This window comes from Channa argus, chromosome 10 (assembly GCF_033026475.1).
Source record: "Channa argus isolate prfri chromosome 10, Channa argus male v1.0, whole genome shotgun sequence".
NCBI classification, from domain to species: domain Eukaryota; kingdom Metazoa; phylum Chordata; class Actinopteri; order Anabantiformes; family Channidae; genus Channa; species Channa argus.
In genome coordinates this window covers 2,227,420-2,246,153 of record NC_090206.1, presented here as the reverse complement: position 1 = coordinate 2,246,153, position 18,734 = coordinate 2,227,420, and the positions used below count along the sequence as shown (strand labels likewise).

Sequence of the window (18,734 nt, the reverse complement as noted above, 5' to 3'; positions counted from 1 at the left end):
ATTTACTGAAACCATTGACTCATAATTTGGTTTACAAAATATTTTTCCAGTTTTATGATGCTAAACTTGTTTACTAAGCATGTAAATCTAAAAATCCAGATACTTAAAATAGTTTTAATTAAAATAACATTAACAAAAATAAATCGATTAATCGAAGATCATCTACTTTTACCTGCCAGGTAAAATAATCAACCGCGGTGCACACATAATTCCCACACTATATCACATTTGGTTTTATATTTATATATATATATATATGTATATATTGTGCTAACTACACTGAGCAAATGAAAGAACTAGTCAAAGTACTGATGGGAAGAAACTCGGACAGTGATACAGTAGCATTATCCAAACGGCGGGAGGAGGGAAGCAACACGCCTCAGCTGCCTCTTGTCTGCCAAAATCCAAGAGCACGAAGAAGAAGCACTGCAACTCTGTCGAAGGAAAGTGTTAGCTTAGCTAAAAATGATTTTCAACCGGTTAATATCTCCAGCTGTGTTCGTCAGCAAAGGTAAGATAACTATATAATGAAAATAAATTCATGGTTTTGATTATATGAAGGGCGTGTATTTACTTGTTGTTTACTACGCGAATGCCGTGTTTGTTTTAACGTCTGACCTTTGCATAAGATTATTCCAGCACTGCTGTCACACATGCCTTTTCCCTAAAGCTGTCAATTTGTTTGTTCGTGTTACTTGACTTAGTATCGAGGATTTATTGAGGATATGAATTAAACAATATAATAATGGATTGGGTTATATAGTTATTAATTGTATTTTATTTTTACCTATTCATAATACCCATTTTCTGTGTATGGATTGCGCTTTTGCTTTTTCAGTTGGATATAGGTCTGTGTTCACAAGCTCCAAGCCTGATCTTGCCAACCCCAACTGGCTACGAGTGGGCATCGCCTTTGGAACGTCTGCTTTCCTTTGGGGCCTGGTAAATGGCCACACTATTTACCATTCATAAATCACTATGAATGCATATGTGAAACCGGTCACTTATTCTGTAGGTTTTTTTAGTCGTACACTCTTTCCCACACTATTCCATTTGAAAACGTGTTGTGGTGTAGGTCAGTATAAAGAAAGTTATTATGTAACCGACTGGTGCATTGAATTTGATGATTTGTGGAATTGTTCTCATCCGTTTGCAGCTCTTCAGGCAGAACAGTGCTGATGTGCATGAGTACAAAGTGAGGAATGGCCTGGAATAGCTCTCCACACTGGTAAGTGGCTGTTCATTTAAATGATACTTATATACTCACATCAGCCACAACATTAATACTGGTGGTCTTCATAGTGTCATGGAAGACAAGGATCAAAAGTAAAAGTACGCCATTAAGAAAAAACATTGGATTTTAAACAATGGAAGTTATGGAAAAAAATGTACATTAATTAATTAATAAATAACAAGGGTCAAATGTCACTGTTGGTAAAGGTGTAGCTGATTTTTCTGATGCCTAAATTGCTCTATTTTATTACTATTATTCTGTCACCCAGTCTGAAAATAAAGGATGTAAATGGATGAGCAAATAAAACAATTACATTTTTGCTTCTTCTGTGCAGGAGGTCCACAGGTTCTGTCTATAGGATGTGCCGGTTTCTCCATTTCTTTATGTTGTCGCTGTTTCTAATTCCTCATTCTGCAGTCTGTGTAAAATAAATATATATGATGTCAAATAGATGTGTTATGACTATTTTCCTTTACACTTTCCTTCATAAATCTCTTGCGTACATACTGTATGTTTTCTGTTCCTGTATTAAAACTATTACATTTAATGGCTTTTGAAATATTACATTATAATTACCTTTATGTCCATTTTCATACCGAAAATAATAGAACACAAGTCCCTATGTGTTATCTCTGACCACATGTCCAGTAAATGTGGTGAGGAAGGTGTCATTGCTTGGGGAAGGTAAATAATGCCACAGAAGTTGAGACGGAAAGAGATAATTTTAGCATATAATTGTTTATTGCAAAATTGGATTGAACATGTCTAAAACCATTTATACTTACGTACCCATGGGTATAAGGGGGATTTCTTTTCCAAGTACAATAAATAATACAATACAATAAATAATACAATTACTAAAAACGTTTACTTACCAATTTTAAACACCTGTGGGAAAACAAGTGTGTTTTGTGTAATAGAGAGTGACAAATGGTAGCTATAATTGAAAGTGCTTTGAAGAATACCTTTACATTTACATTTAGTCAGTGAGGTACAAGGCAGCAAAAATCTAAGTCAAGGAGAAAACATCAAAGCAAAGTCGTATCAGACTTTTTTTTCACAGTTCATGAGATGCAAGTGTGAGAAGGAGCAGAAAGGGGTTTTTTTTATTATTATTTTTTTAAGAGATTTAAGTGCATAGGAAGATGCGGAAGAGTTCTGTTTTCAGCAACCTCTACATGCTAATTTGAAAAAAGTTCATGTTTGCCACCTAAGGAGCCTATTTGAAATTGTAAAATTAAAATAAAGTTGTACCTTTGCAAATTTTTTTATTAAAAGGATGACTTCAGAAATTTTCAACTTGCTTTCTGTGGCTTTAGTGTATGGTGTAAATGTACATTAATGTTTTTAAACTTCTGTCTGACGTTCATATATTACAATATGTCTCTGCTTCTAGCTGAAAAACCCTTGTTGTTAGCAGCTGACCTTATGCGGCGTTGTCTTCATAGTTTTATGCAGTTAAAGTTACAGTGTGCATCATTATTTTCAATTTTTTTAATAGAAATAAGTGGAAGCTTATATAATTTATAGTATGTATGTACATATAGAAATATAGTGTTGGATGCCTACGACACATATTTAAAATAATAATATACTTGTCCCTTTTAGTAAATTGAGTTATGCTATGAACATATTTTTTAGTAGGAGGTAGTAATTGCACGGAGACACATGCAAACATGTGAATATGGCCAGTACTGGCACTGTTTTCCTGCCCTGACATCTATGAAGGAGTTTCCGTTGCTCTGTGGCATCAGTCACCCCTCATACAGCGGCACAGAGCAGCACAACATACACGATATTGCTCAACAGGGGGCGGGGCTGTCGCGCGCCTCCTCGCACATTTGCCTGATCAGCCAGTCATCCAGCGTTTGCTGAAGCTGCAGCATTCCGGCAGAGTCCTCGGACAGCAGAGATGTTTGCCTGTAGAGCGGCCTGGCAGAGGTGCGGGCCTTTGGCACGGAGAGCAGCCTGCAGGTTGCCCCGAGATGGTGAGTTACATCAGCCAATTGAACACATGACAGATCGACGTTTACTCAGTTTTCCATGACAATTTTAAGTGGAGCGTGACGCCCTCTCATCGCAATCTGTCGGCTCGTGAAGAGAACACTGTGTCCTCAGGTGCATTTTTCTGCGGGGCAGTGGCAGCGTGTTACCTAAAGGTCAAGTAGGATTTGTTTGCTTGTGTGTTGCAGGCTGGTCCCTGCTGTCCGGGATGTTGGAGCGTCCATTTAAATTTGTCCTCTAACTGAAACGGGTACTTTGAACTCTTGTTCAAGCGTTTCAACACGTGTCCTTCCCCCAGCATTAGGCCGATTGACTGACAGCTCGATCGAATCTATAACCCTCTGTTTAGAGTTTGTTTTCTCCCTAACAAAACACCAGTGAGACTGTTGACATAGACACTACTGAAGGTGACACGCGATTTCCGCCGGATGACGTCACGGTCACTTAAAACCCCGGTTGGCTAAAACGTGAAGGTATGACGTTTGAATGTGACCTCTACTGTGGGCAGTGTTGGAAACATGGTTGCCGCTGTAAGTCACGTGGTGTTTGTGCGTGCAGAGGCTGCGGCCACACTAACTTTCAGCGTGCGCCACGAGCTTTCCTCCTCTTGTCTGCAAACCTGGACGTTGCGTAACCATAAAGGATGAATCAAAATATTGGACCGTGCCAGCACGTGGAAAGTCATATTGTTCTGTTTTATCATGATTCAGGGTTGTGCTACTGTGGCTTGTGTGTATTTTGATTTCATATAAAGCATTTGTTTTAAGGTTCTGTTGTCTGCATTTTCTTCCAGTTGTCTCTTTGCTGTTTTCCACAGGGAAATGTATTCGATGCCATTGCATGGCTACTATATACATATGACATTAATGCAGAATAATAAAGTGATTTCTGCTCTGGAACTACATACATTTTAATGGTCTTTCCTCAAGTTATTCACCTGAACGTGCAGCACAACGGTTAAACATTCCTGCAGTATACATGCTTGAAAAACTATCTAGCGTAACAGTCAAAACCCCACTGTGCTCTTAGTTTCTAGGCAGGGTTGAGCCGGTAAATCACCTTGCAGTTGTCAAACCAGTATTGACAGGCATATTTTTGGCGCACTCTCAATGTATAGTTAAATCCAATCAGAGTAGGAGGCATCGTGAGCCGGCAGAGCGCCTGAGGGTGCTTTCTTACCAATCGCCTTTTGCACTGAAAGCGCTGAAGCTTAGGACCTTTGAAAAACATGGGGACACCTGGAGGAAACACAGCATAAATGCAAATCATTTGTCCCCTCAAGTCATCTCTAATCATCACTCAGAGTCATAATCTGTCCTCTGGTCTTTATGTAATGCTTCAAAAGTCAAAGTGAGAACACATTTGTAGGTTCTGTCAAGGGAAATCTTGTAGGACTCTTAACAATAATCCGTGATAGGATTGAGAAGGACCTAACGTGTAACCTTTCACCTTTTCCAGTTGTGCAGCGACGGTCGATGTCCTCAATTCCTGGTGGTTCTGGGGAGAACATAGTCTATGCCGTGTTATGTGGTGGAGCCTTTGTTGGTGCAATAACATTTGTAAGTTGTCGCACCAGTTCATCTCAGCTTCCCCACATTTGATTCTACACCAAAAAATCTCAAGAAAGGAAATGAAACTGCAAAATCTTTCCTTTTCAGACATGACAGGTGAACAGAAATATCTCATTCAGACCTTTTTTTTATTTCTCTCTCTCTGCAGGCATACAACACCGTGTCCTCAGACAGCATCAGGTACTCTGATCGCATTGCACAAATGAATGCCAGACCCAAGAAAGAGTGGGTACCTAAACCATGGCCACCTAAGAGTAAGTTTTCCTGACGTGGCACTTTATCTTAAGATTAGTGTTGATTAAAGAGCATAAAACATAAAGGCACAAACTAAATAATTGTTTAATAATGTTCTCAGTTGTTCTTGTCATACACATGTGACCAAGGCTTGGTTCTCACAACCAGGGGCTTTGTTGGCCCCAAATAAACTGTAAAAGTTCCTTCATGACTTTGAAAAAACTAGTATTCCATTAAAAGAAATCTTTGTTCAAGGTCCATTTGTTAGCTTGAACAACGCTGTGCTCACTTGTCATAGAAGCTTAAATTAGAAACCAGATCCTTGATAACTGACCACTAACTGGACCTTAAGTTAAGCTTTTTTATGCTGGAAGAGGGGAGTCATACTACTAATTAATATTTAACTTGTGATAACTTTCACATCACTGATGTCAAAATGGCAGAGAAACCCTCAGGATCAGAGCCGGGCAGTGGAGCAATTTTGGTGTAGCAGCAACAGTTGGTATTTAAACTTAAGCGTTGATGGTGTGATGGACATGATGCACAGGATTTGTAGTTTTATATATTTACCTGGGCTGAATTTAAATTGGCGCCCGTGCTCCCCAGCGGTGTTTGTTTCTAAAGCTACTTATTTTAAAACTGTAATTGCATTAATTTTCCTACCTTTTTACACCCTAAATGTTAACTGTTAATAAGTCTTTAAAGGCGGAAAGATTAATTTAGCAGTTTGAAGAAACAAACCCATAGTCTCGTCCATACTACACAACACTTATTTGATTGCTGTTTATTATGTATATACTGAATTGACTGAAACACATTCTATACTTTTGACTGATGTGGATATTTCTGGTTGCTTGCAGGCAAGGATGATGAAGATGGTAAGTGATGACATCCGTTTCATTTCATTTATTGATTTCCACTGCCTGAGAACTCTGCTCACTGAAATGTACAAGCCTTGATTATAATGATTTCATCTCACTGTTCTGATTATTAACGTATGTCTCAACAAAACTCATGATCACAAAGTAATCACTTTTTTTATTTTTTTATCACTCATTCTTCCAAGATTTGACAGCCAACAGTGGGAAGGAAATGTATATTGTCCATCAAAGCAAAAGAGGGCAAACTAAACTTGCAAGGGAGTGTAAATGTCAGGTCTAAACACCCAGCATATTAACCTGGCGTGATCAGAAACCTTTGTATGAATGCTTGGTCAGTGCTTAGAGTGACCAACTGACCAAACACAGCGTTTGTAGAGTTTATAAAAGTAAAAAAAATATGGTATTAGGAACATGTAGAATGTAAAACATTCTGTTCAATGAGCTTGGTTATACTTTGCCAATACAATTTCAACAACTCGGTCTCTAAATGTGACCTCAGTCTCTCTCTTATTTTACCCTACTGGCCAAAACCCTTCAGTCCTTCTTTCCCTCCTGTTCACTCTTCATTTTATTCATCATTCTTCTTATAAGGAGATGTTGACTAGTTCAAAGAAAAGCTAAGTAATGCATTTGTTTTCAAGTCTTCAAAGGACTCATCTGCTGACTCTGTCATAACTGCTTAAAATGAGCTTCCTCTCCATTAACATCCAAAACATATTGCAGCAGCTCTATATCCATTTTTCACTAACAAGCATAACTTCTGTGGTTTCATTCAGATTCACAGCAACATGATTGTGTAAATTTGTGTAAACTTGAATTCCTTCTTCCTTTCTCTAACTCTGTGCCTTTACTCTTTTCAGTGTAATGATAAAGCTAAGGTCCTCTGTGGCCGCATGGATATTGGTCCTAGAACTGAACCCTTTGGATGTGAACAGGAAAAGCGAATCCCTTTCCCCTCCTTTCCTCTTCTCTACTGCAAAATGAGTCCACTGCTCTGCCTTAAAGCTGTGGATAGCACTGTGAAGACCACTTATCCTGTGCACCCTTTCTTCTTTGTCTTGATTTGTGCTGCTGAATTTGAATTTGTCTCGATAAGCTTGAACCTAAACTCATTTTGACAAAGCTTACTTTTTGTCATGATTGATATATTTGCTTTTATTTATTTACTTTTATTTTTTTGGCAAGGACTTTTGTGAGTGATAGTGCTCCATTATTATAATGGTTTTGCAAGCTGATGTAGCCAGGTTCACATTTATCACTATGATGAATGTGTTTCTGGTGGTTGCTGAGATTTATCTGCTGTATATGAAGTGTTAAGAGGCCACTTCAAAAATAAATCATCTTTAGGGACAGTTTCAATATTAACTTTTGACATCAGTAGATTTTTGTGTGAATATTTCATAGCATAGCACTAACATTTACTTTCACATTCAAAAGTTTACATCGTCTTAGTTTGAGCAACAAACAAACAATTATTTTCTCATCGACATTTTCTTTTTTTTTAATTACAAATGTTTCATTATATTAGAAAGTACATTTATTTTAAGTAGTTTATAAAGGGGCTCCAAATTTGTTTTATTTTTTAAATACCATCTTTTGAGTTAATAAAAATGACCAAGGAATTAATAAGTTATAGTAAAATAAAGAAAATTAAATTGACACAAGTTTGCTAAATACATTTTGCTAAATGAACTTTAATTTCTGATGACAAAACGTTGTACATTAGTTTTACTAATTTCTGCTTTTTCACAAGTGGATGCAAGTGTGTGTGTGTGTGTTCATTTTATTGGACCTGTGGATATAAAGAGAGCTTTCAGCCAATTAATTATAAAATACCGATGTCCTAACGTCGAGGCTTTTGTCACTCACAATGGTTTTGTCCCAAACACCAGTCAGACTGTATGTTTGTAAAGGTTAAATCTAGGACAAATCAAGGAAGGATCTCTGGTAAACATTAAATACGCACCACCTACCTCACTGTCGGACTCACTTTCACAGTTCCAGATAACTCGTAGCTTGTTATTTGGATGGTAAGAACCAAGATTCAACCCCCCCACCCCCACCCCAACCCCTACCCTGCATCCTAAAGCTACAGTGTGTAACTTTTTGAATCAAGCTGTGTGAAAATCTATGGCGTCTCAGCAGGCACTCGTCTTTTTTTTTGGTTGTTTTTACTTTTTCAAAGCTGCTAGCCACTCTGGCCGCAATTTTAAGATACTTTACAACTGCATAGAGTTTATTGCAAAAATCCCTGATATGCCTGGAAAAACTCCCACACAGCCACTGTCAGGGCAGGATTGGTCGTGTCCGGTGGTCCAAAAATGATCCACTCCAGAGATTGCAGAGAACACTGAACATTTATTGGGTTGAACCTTCCACAGTTGAGCGGATAACGAAGTAATTTCACAGAAAACATTTCTCAAAATAATTCCACAAAACAGTGTAAGAAACTGTACCTACACACTAAATTACCATTACTACTTTGTTGCTCTCCACTGCCACCATGTAGTTCACGTCCATCTGTTATCTCCAATAGCTGTAAACAACTAGGCAACTAGTTGGGTAAAAAAACCTTAAATGCAAAAACTTCAAAGGTAGTTATATGATGTCATTGATGACATTAATGGTACACTTATACATATGCTTCTTAATCTACCCAACCCCCCCAAGACACAACAACCACAGAAAAACTCAAGGAACAAACGCAGAAACCCCCTGTTGGTTCACATGTACACGGGCCCTAATTGTTCTCTAATATCTAATACTAAATAAGTAATTGTTTTATAATCTTAGGAACAATTAATAAATGACTTATAAACAAACAACAAAAAACAAAACTTCTAAACATCACAACCAATCTCTTATGGTCTTCTCTCTTCTTTCTTGGTGTCAGAGGTTACCAGCACTTAACACACAGTAGAGCTAAGTCTTTACCACTGTCTCATTTTGATTCTTGTGGAAGACAGACCTTGGTTATAGGTCTGTGATACTCTGTCTTCGTCTTGATACAAACCTAATGGACTAGACCATGTTCATCTTTTATCGTGTGGATAAGTCTTCCCTTCACCCATGAGTTTCGGGGTGCTGTCTCATCAACAATCAACACAATGTCCCCAGGAAAAAAATTTCAGTTTGCTTGTGTCCATTTTGTCTGCCTTTGGAGCTCAGGCAGATATTCCTTAGTCCAACTGGAGGCATAGATGGTTGGGTTTTTAAGAGAAGGAGGGGATTTGGTGTCAATTGGGTCATTGGAAGGTGTAGTTATTGACTGTTTATGATGGCTTTTACTTAACAGAGTAATGTCTGCTGACCCTCTTCATCCAAACGTTTATCTTTCACTGTAGCACTGAGTATTTTCCTAATGGAACGAATCAAACCCTCCTATACCCCTCTAGAGTGAGAGCCAGATGGAGGATAAAACATCCACTTGATGCCATGCTGGTCTAGCGTGTTTTCTATTTTGGAAATGTTCCATTCTTCTAGTGACTTTTTGAGCTCTCGCTCATCGGCAACAAAGTTTGTTCCATTGTAGCAGCTGAGCTGTGCCTACCACCTACAGGGAGAATTATCTCTTTAATCACTGAATAAAGTTTATGTATGTGGCTGCTCCATTTCACTGGTTCTCCCTTTAGCAGAGCAGAGGTTTTCTCGTGAAAATTGTTCCGCTGCTAGGGATGAATTATTTCTGCCTCTGCTTCCTTCAAGTCATCCACAGCTCTTGCAGGTGCTCTGGATCCTTTGGCCATTTCTCAACGAATTGGGTGAAGAAGTCAGGTCCAAATATCCAGTCTGTCTCACAGAAAGGTGTTCATGTTCTGACCCCTTGATGCACAGTCTGCAGGGTTAAGCTGAGAATGTACGTAGTACCACTGTGAGACTGATGGCGTCTGCTGAATCGCTGACACCCTATTACAAATGTGCAAAACCTTGATGTCTCATTGCTAATGTATTTTAGCACTGCTGTACTATCAGTCCAATATATGGAGTCCTCTGGTGGTAGTTCCAACTCTTTCCCTAGCATTCTGTCCACACGTACTGCCAAGGCACGACTGTTTAGCATTTCTATGTCCATGTCTCAATCACACACACTCACAACGATGGGGGAGCTGCTGTGCAGCCGGCCAACACCAGGACACTTCGATATGGGACCAGAGGAGCCGTGGATCGCACCAAGTGCGGGATTGGTGGACAACTGCTCTACCTTCCTTTGCCACAGTTGCCCACATACCGTAGTGTTTGTTTACCATTCTATCAAATTGGGACACTCTATCCATTAGGAGAAGATCTGCCTTGGACATCTCTTGCTCTTACTTTTCACCACTCTCATGAAAGCCATATTTGAACTGCTGCCTCCACAGGTCCTCCAGCTCGGCAACAGGTATACGATTTGACGCAACCTGTGTTACTCCATCTTTCATTCTCTTGCTACCACCTTCTTTCAGTGGTTCATTGATTATCCATCCCAGCATAATCTTTACTGCATAAGGCCCATGGTTGATGCTAGGGATGACCACCTCCTAGTCCCATTACCTTTCCAACATTAGTTCCAATTTAAAGTCCTATTTCTGCCCCGATGAAAGGTATTTTTTACTCCTTTTTAAGATGTGGCCACTTATCTACATCTTCTTGTGGGATTTTGTCTTTACTCACTGGAATACCTCACTGAGTAAACTTATTCGGCTCTATGAAAATATTTGTTTTGAAGTGGCTAATTTCCATCTCTGTTACTATGTTACTAGTAATGACCTTGTTTTCCCCCATAGTTGTAAGGAGAAGGTTAACCTGTTGCCCCCGTAGATTCAGCTCATCGAGATGTTAACTGTGCAAAACGTGGCTGAACTGCCACCTGCCCTCCCTGGCTTGATACGTGAAGGACACTTTTGTGTTCTTTAGGCTTGTCCCTTTATGTCCCCATATTCTCTGAAGAGCCTATAGTCCAGATAATATTCACTAAAGTTGGGAATATTTTGGGGAGGTAGAGTATTGGTAACGGCAGTAACAGTACGTTATCCCTTGCACTTGTTCTCTGTATCTGACTTGATTTGAAATTGTTCCTGCTGCTCTTTTAGTCTCCCATCACCACAGAGCCTCTATATTTCTGCAAGAACTCAAGATGAGCATTAGTAACAGTAAGAGCAGCATTCACTTCCAATTGTTCCTTTTTCTGTCTTGCTCTTAAGGAACAAGAACTTAAGCTCTTACTTTTGCCTTAATGCCTCAGCTTTGGCTAATAAAGCTGTCTTTTTTTTTTTTTTAGTTCAACCTCAAGGCAAACTTTTGAAGCTGAGGATGCTACACAGTGCACAGAACTTGTTGTGGATTTCCTGGATCTCCTAGAGGACACCACAGTCAGGATTTATATCCTCACTTGCCTTATTTGCTTCCTCTATATGCTGATGTGCCTCTTCAATCCCAACGAATGACATGCTGATTATTACTCATTTCCTCTTCTGATTTAAACTTGTGAATTACTTTTTTAACTGAGACATTTATATCACAAAGCTCACCAGACATGCTGTAGTGTTCCTGAACGCACCTCAACTGCAAGATAGGTTGTTCCTTTAATATAAATCCCAGAGAGGAAATGTTCACTCCAACTACGATTCTGAGTTTAAGGAAAAATTCAGTCAGCGTTGTTGGTCACTAGCGCAGAAGGTCAAAGCAACAGGCTCCACGATGAACCAGTGAGCAAAAACTATGTGCAGGTAGTGCTCATTGGAGTTGGGGTGTTACAGTGCAATTATTTTAGATGGCTTTTAAGACTACAATTTTAAAAATCTGTATACATGTGTAGAGCGAAAGTGGCTAGTGGGAGTGACTTAGTTAGCCCTCCTTGCTGAAATCAATCCACATTTGGCAGGTTTGTGGGTGTTAATGCTGCCAGTGCTGTTTAATGACTGTCAAAGGAGACTTTAACAGCATGTCTCCACATTAAGATGAGTTATGGAGCAAATCTCCACTAAAAACATAATCAAAGTTATGTTCTGTAGCTTTACGATGCACTCCTCTCATTCCTTCCCCTCCCCTACCGTCCTTCTGCCGGTCTTTTTAGATTGCATGGAACTTGTTTAGTAAATGTGCTTTATTTATTTATTATTTTATTTTTTATTTTATCCCCGACTTATTCACTAAGGCAGTAAAGTTTGGAGTTGCATGTCTTGAAGTAGTATTTCTCAGTTCCTCCAAGATTTTGCTGACGGTTTTCAGCATAAAATGGCTGACTTTGCAACAGCTTTTCCTAAATAATTGTGTCATATTCTGCATTTGTAAATGGCGAGGTCATGCAGAATCCTGGAGATTTGTTAAATGAATTGTTGTGATTGTAACATGACAAATTCCTGGAGGAACTGACTTCTGGACCAGCCTGCAGAGCTGGCAACAAAATGTAGCTATGTTTCCATCCAGCTGTCTCCCAGGTGTTCAGTTTGACATAAACGGGAGTCTGATTTTCTGAGTAAAGTGTGAAATCCATGTTCAGTAAAGTAGCCTGATGCTAAGGTAATGATCGCTGAAATCTTATGTACATTTTACGTAGTGAATTAGTTTGCATAAAAAAAATTATCAAAGGAAAAATACAATTTAGCGTGACAAAATGTTCTTACATACACTTTGTATGGAAACAAAGCTACAATGCTTCTCTTAATATTTATCAAGATGTCTCACTCTTATAAAGCTATGTTTTGTTTCATTGATTGAATGTCTGTTAAAATGCTAATCGTTGGCTACACTGAAATACTGTTTAGATTTTTCTAACACACCCCTCTTTTTGGTTCTTTTGTTCCAGGTGAAGAGCAAGCAGAGGTGGCAGCTAAGGAGGCCAGTGGAGAGTTTGAGGTTGAAGAAGGAGCAGCCTCTGCTGACAGCGAGGCAGCGACTGTAGTGGAGACCGTCGCTGAAGTAGTTGCAGAAGCTGCTGAGGTCACTGCTGAATCAGCAGAGAGCATTGCTGAGGCTGCACAGGAGGTAGAGATGGTTGCAGAAGAAGTGGCTCTAGTGGCTGAAGCTGTTGAGGAGACCATCCAACTTGCTGCTGAACCTGTTGCTGATGAGGAGCCTGAAAGCCATGGTATGCCTTCCTCATCCGAGGAGGAGGCAGCTGCCTCTGAGGCATGAGGTTGCTCACATTCACTGCAGGGAATCACACACTACCAAACACATACAGTAATTGATTATCTCTGAGCCTCTTTACTGAAGATCTCTTGACAACAGGTGTTTTCCTCCCACAACACTGGGAACTGTAAAACTTTAACTTCCAGTCACTGTCTTTAGAACCACTAAAGGGTTAGCTCCTTCTCCTCAGGTTCCTGGGTTGACTTCATATTGAACATTCCCTTTTGTCTTCCAAAAGATGTGTATATTTTCTCATATTTATCGGAGTGGGTATTAAGAGCAGCACTGTGGGCGAGTCTTTCTTCAGCAAAGGATAACTTGAGATTTTTCTTATGTGCAGTGCAGGTCGCTTTGTGAGGTCTATATTTATTCCTATTACGTGGCCTAGAAATGCTAAAATCCATCAAAACGGTCCTCTCAGCAGTCCCACCACAGTAAGACATTAGTGGCAGTGAGCTTTTTAAGCAATGCTCATTTACAGTTATGGCTAAAATAAATGTAATCACTGTTAACAAAAGCATGATCATGCCTTTAAAAATGTGCCCACTCCCCTGTGAGATTACCGCAAGCTTTAAATGACATTAAATCGACCACATACCTAAATAGGAAGCAGGAACACCCCTCAAATGTGACATTGTTTGTTTTGGTTAGTCCGTAATGGCATTTTATGAAATCTGACAACATTGCATTTCTTTGATATGAAACTCTGTAATATTGTACTGTTTTGTCAGGGTCCCTAGAACAGCTGGACGCATGTTTGTTCTTAAACTGTCATACACTTGCGCAATTCCTATAGCGAAATGAGAGGGCTCTGAGTCTGTAATAACTTTTTAACTGCTACAGTGTGTTCTTTTCCTTAGGTGTAATGCAAAACAACAAAACTCCTCAGGTTGCCAAATGATTCAATCCATATGTGATAACATTTTTATTTTGCTAATAACTGGATAATGAGCACTGTGAACAGCTACTGATAATTCACTGAGCCATACAATAAAGCTATTTATGAAATATGAAAGGTTTACTGACGTCTTTAATTTGTCACTTAGAGTTTTTACTGTAATTTATATTTGAGCTTTCAAGTAAGGACTTTCTTTCCTTTACATACTGTTTTACTTTTTCACTTTCTATTAACAAATTATTTGCTTTACCATCATACCTTATGTTTAAGTTCCTATAGTGAAAACCAATGAGCCAAACTGAACTTTACCCCCTGGGGTCAGGTTCTGCTCATGTTTCAGCTGCTTTTTTTCACCAGAGGGGTGTCACAGACACCCAGCAAGTTGGCTAGGTGCCTGTAGGGCTGCCACTTATGGGTGGGAACATACTGTATGTATGTATGCTGGGTGTAAACGTAAAAATTACTTAATAGCTGTGCTGTTGTGTAATAAATCTTTTCTCTAAATAAAACTTCATTATGACAATGCTATTCTTTTGGTGGAATCAAACGCTTATTTGCCAGAAAGCCGTTATAAGTTGTCTTTACTAGCCACTATAAGTTGTGTCAACTAAATATGTGAAAAATATAACTTGGGCATTAGTGATGTTTGGATGGCTGGATTTTGTGTTGCAGTGCTGCTGGCAGCTGCCTCTACACTAGAGGTACAGAAGATTACTGAAGTGTTGCTACCTGCTGTTGATGTCAAAGAGGTTGCACCCACAGAAGAGTCCACAGAACCATCAGATTCAAAACCAACTTATGAAAGCGTTCCAGTTGAGGAGGCTTCTAAGGCAGCAGCTTTTGTACCAGCAGAACCTGCAGCAAAAGAAGAGTCTACTAAAGAGGCTTTAGCACCAACAGAGGATAACACTGCACAAGAAGCTCTTGTGGACGATACACCAGCAGAAGAGGATCTTCTCCCAGTGAAGGCCGCACCAGCAGAAGATTCCTCTCTTCCAGCGGAGGCCCCTGCACCAGCAGAAGATGCCCCTCTTCCAGTGGAGGCCCCTGTACTAGCAGAAGATGCCCCTCTTCCAGTGGAGGTCCCTGCACCAACAGAGGAGGCCCCTGCACCCGCAGAAGAGGCCCCTCTTCCAGAAGAGGCCGATGCTCCTCTGCCCGCGGAGGCCCCTGTGCCAGCAGAAGAGGCCCCTGCACCAGCAGAAGATGCCCCTCTTCCAGCGGAGGCCCCTGCACCAGCAGAAGAGGCCCCTCTTCCAGTGGAGACCCCTGCTCCAGCAGAAGAGGCCCCTCTTCCAGCGGAGGCCCCTGCACCAGCAGAAAAGGCCCCTGCGCCAGCAGAAGAGGCCCCTCTTCCAGCGGAGGCCCCTGCGCCAGCAGAAGAGGCCCCTGCGCCAGCAGAAGAGGCCCCTCTTCCAGCGGAGACCCCTGCACTAGGAGAAGACGCCCCTGCACCAGCAGAAGAGGCCATTGCGCCTCTGCCAGCAGACGTTGTGCTGGTTGTAAATGCTTCTGCACATGTAGTAGAGGGAACCCTAGCATCAGTAGAGGCTGCACCAGAGGAACCAGTGCCCATAGAACCTGAAGCTGCCACCACCACAGCTTTGAAAGTAGTTGCTGCAGCAGCCCCTGCTGTAGAAATAGCCAATCAAGAAGAACTTCAGGCCCCTATGGAGACACTGGCAGAAGATTCCAAAAGAGAGTACATTGTTGTTGTTCTGGAAGGAACCCCTAAAGAACAGAAGAGGCCCAAGGTGCTGGGAGTGGGGCCCATAACTGGTAGAATCATCCCAGCTCCAGAGGAAGAGGATCCTCCAGTGTCTGAGGTACCAGATATGTATGAAATTGATTACTTGGATTGATTTGAATTTGTGTGCAGGCATTGATTAGTGCACCATTTGTGATAAGATTCAATCACATTTCTTTACCTTACTTTCAGAATGATTGAGTATAAAAAGATATGTAACTGCTGTCCTCTGGGTAAAAAACAAACAACAAAAACCTCTAATGTGGATTTCTAAACTTTCCTACTCAGGGTAGGCAACGTCTTCTTAGGATGCAAATGCAGTAGTTCTAACAAAGGTACTGAGACTTTGATTGGTTCTACATAGGTAAAGTAGTCTGTAGACGGTGCACTTGTGATTAAAAACAATACTACTACTCTGGTTTGCATTTTTACATGCTGTGTCCTTGAGAGATGTAGAAAACAAAATTTTATGTGTTCAAAGAGACATGCAACATGCAGGACAGTTGACTTATGTGTTTCTATCTTCTATCACAGTAAACGGCTCCTAAATGATGAGATTCTGACCAGCAGAAGATGAGGATGTGCCTTCATCCTACACTCTCCCTTCCCCCCTTTACCCAGAAAACTAGTCCCATATCTATTGTAGCTTTAAATGCCTAATATACTGTGTTTAGATCAATACTAACCACATAGAAATGTAATGCCAATGTATTAGCAGTGGTCCATTTGGCCTGTGAATGAGACACGCCACACTCACAAGTCTTGGAACTACAGTTCTCAATGAACCCAGTCAGGAGTTCAACAGATTTCTGCTTTACCGTTTAGCTGCCTCAATACTAATTCTCATAACTTCTGCTAATTGCAGTCTGTTTACAACTATAGACAAAGCTGAGCCATTCGGTTTTTCTTAATATTGAAGTTTACGACCTCAAAAATCACTCCAGGACCCCCTGATACTGTGTCCTGCTAACCTGCTCACTGCCCTGTTACTTGTGAAGTGAATCCATTGTGTTATCTCTTCAAGTAAAGTATGCTTGGAGTTACCAGCATTCTTTACAGTACTTAACCTCAGGTCTTCCTTCTGCTGCTCTTGGTGTGAAGCTTTGTTGAGAAATACTTTGGCCACCCCAGCTAAAGAGCCTGTGTATTGGACCTACCTTCCTACCTCAGTTCTCCTCATGTTGTTACTCTTTAAAAATGACACTAGACCACTTTTTGATGCTATTAGTGTTAAGCTTCTGAGCAAACTCTACAATAAAGACATTATTTAATATTATAATTTGATCCCTAAATGACTGATTCTGTGAAACGGAAGGCAGACATTTGATGGTTTCTATTTTCCTTTTGTTCCTCTTGTTGTTCTTGTTTGTAGTGACATTGTAGAAGGTATTTGCCCTTCACTGTTACTGGAATACATCAGTTGCAAATCCGATATTGTGGGTGTGGCTAGACAAGGAAACAAACCTTAGCCTTGAGCCAGAGAGTAGCACATTTAGCTGTTTTTTTTAAATACACAATCTAATAAAGATACAGTGAATGTACAGTTTTAACAAAGCATTCGTACAGTTTGTTTAAACAAAAAAGTACATTTAGCTCTGTACCATACTTCAGTGAGATGTTGGCTTAGTGGATAAGCAGCATCACTCCTTGAGACTTCCTTGCTCTGTTCTAGCAGTAAAGACTGTGCGGATGTGTAATTTGAAGGCTTGCAGCAAGTTTTGAACAGTTATGTTACGATGTGATGATGTGCTGGTGCGACATGAATTATGTGTGTTTGCAGTTATGTACAAAGAAAGGTCTCAGGTGTGAAATGCATTTTCAGCTATTAATACTTTCTTTCTGCTTTTAGATTTTCTCACCTCTGCTATTGAATTCTGGCACTACAGCTTTGTATACAGTATTTCACACAGATCTAACATTACTAAAAGAAAAAAATGTGTTAGTAGGATATTTTAGTAATAACATTTATATTGTTACAGTCAGTGTGTCTTTAGTGCTCCAGGCAGGTTTCTGTATTAAGATGTGAGTAGATGCCTTTAATGTAGCAATAGATGGTACTGTTTGTCTTGTTTTGCAAAATAAAGAGGTTTAAAGATGTGATTGTGTTGAATTCTGTTTTTTTTTTTTTTTTTTAAATCCAGTTTTAAGAAACACTTTAATGGTGTTTCTGACACTGCTGTGGTAAAGTTACACAAAGATGTAAGAAATAAACCTTTATTTTACTTTTATACAAAATCCATTACATTGGTGTAGTGTCAAGATGGAAAGTTGCACAACTGTCTGAAACAATGAAGCTCTTTTCTGTGCAGGAAGTCACAGATACTTGCATCCTGTCAGGTCCAAACCATATTATATCTAACAAAAACATTATATCTTGTAATCTAACTGCATGTGGCACTGGCCATTTTTAAGAAATACTGTAGTCAAATCAGGATGCTTATGTATATAAATGAATGCATTTTTCTTACTGGTCTGTCCGATGTCTACAATATCAGGGCTGCACATCTGTGCAGCTGTTATGTTAAGAAAATGTTAATTTCTATGTCCCTTAATACTTATCAGCACCAATCAGCTCTAAGATCAGGTGAGGGTAAGTCATGTCATCCTGTCATTTCCTGAGGTTCTGCAGTCCTGGCTCCTAAACATCCAGGCATCACCGTGTGCCAAGGTTACTTTCACCTACCTACGTGTGACGTAAAAGCATGTTGTGTTTAAGTTCAAGACAGAAAACTAACAATCTACTGAATGGTGTTTGTGTATCAAGTCGGATTGATGCTACAGTGCCACATACAATCATATTAACTTTCTTGGTCAGCGTGGATATGTTCCATGCTCAGGGCTCAAAAATTCCAACGGACCCCTGGAACAGGGCCAAGGAAGTAATGGAAGGTATATATCAAAAATAATAACTAGAACCTGCCCTGTGAATGTTCTTTCCAAATAACAAAGTTTGATTTGATCCATATTTAGACTTACAGCACGTGTCTCTTGCAGGAATACCACCAGAGTTGTCCTGTGTGTCTGCAGGGAAATGAGGAAAGATGAGGGTCATGGT

At 40.0% G+C, this 18,734-nt stretch overlaps 2 protein-coding genes across 6 annotated transcripts; both read left to right on the top strand.

Moving 5' to 3' along the window:
• The first annotated feature begins 285 nt into the window (after positions 1–285).
• On the top strand, positions 286–1,682 carry ndufc1 (NADH:ubiquinone oxidoreductase subunit C1). Its single transcript, XM_067518923.1, has 4 exons — positions 286–511; positions 839–942; positions 1,157–1,228; positions 1,569–1,682. The coding sequence occupies exons 1-3, from the start codon at positions 466–468 to the stop codon at positions 1,214–1,216; spliced, it is 210 nt and encodes a 69-aa protein (XP_067375024.1). The 5' UTR covers positions 286–465; the 3' UTR covers positions 1,217–1,228; positions 1,569–1,682.
• A 1,361-nt stretch (positions 1,683–3,043) lies between these two features.
• Positions 3,044–17,776, top strand: mgarpa (mitochondria localized glutamic acid rich protein a). 5 transcript variants are annotated; one of them, XM_067518913.1, is made up of 8 exons: positions 3,055–3,222; positions 4,697–4,797; positions 4,958–5,063; positions 5,904–5,921; positions 12,709–12,990; positions 14,605–15,758; positions 15,968–16,014; positions 16,214–17,776. In XM_067518913.1, the coding sequence occupies exons 1-7, from the start codon at positions 3,147–3,149 to the stop codon at positions 16,001–16,003; spliced, it is 1,773 nt and encodes a 590-aa protein (XP_067375014.1). In that variant the 5' UTR covers positions 3,055–3,146; the 3' UTR covers positions 16,004–16,014; positions 16,214–17,776. The 5 variants fall into 5 exon arrangements, with proteins under 5 accessions (XP_067375016.1, XP_067375014.1, XP_067375017.1 ...); XM_067518915.1 differs by lacking the exon at positions 5,904–5,921 and having other exon boundaries at positions 3,044–3,222; XM_067518916.1 differs by lacking the exon at positions 15,968–16,014 and having other exon boundaries at positions 3,058–3,222.
• Positions 17,777–18,734: the final 958 nt, after the last annotated feature.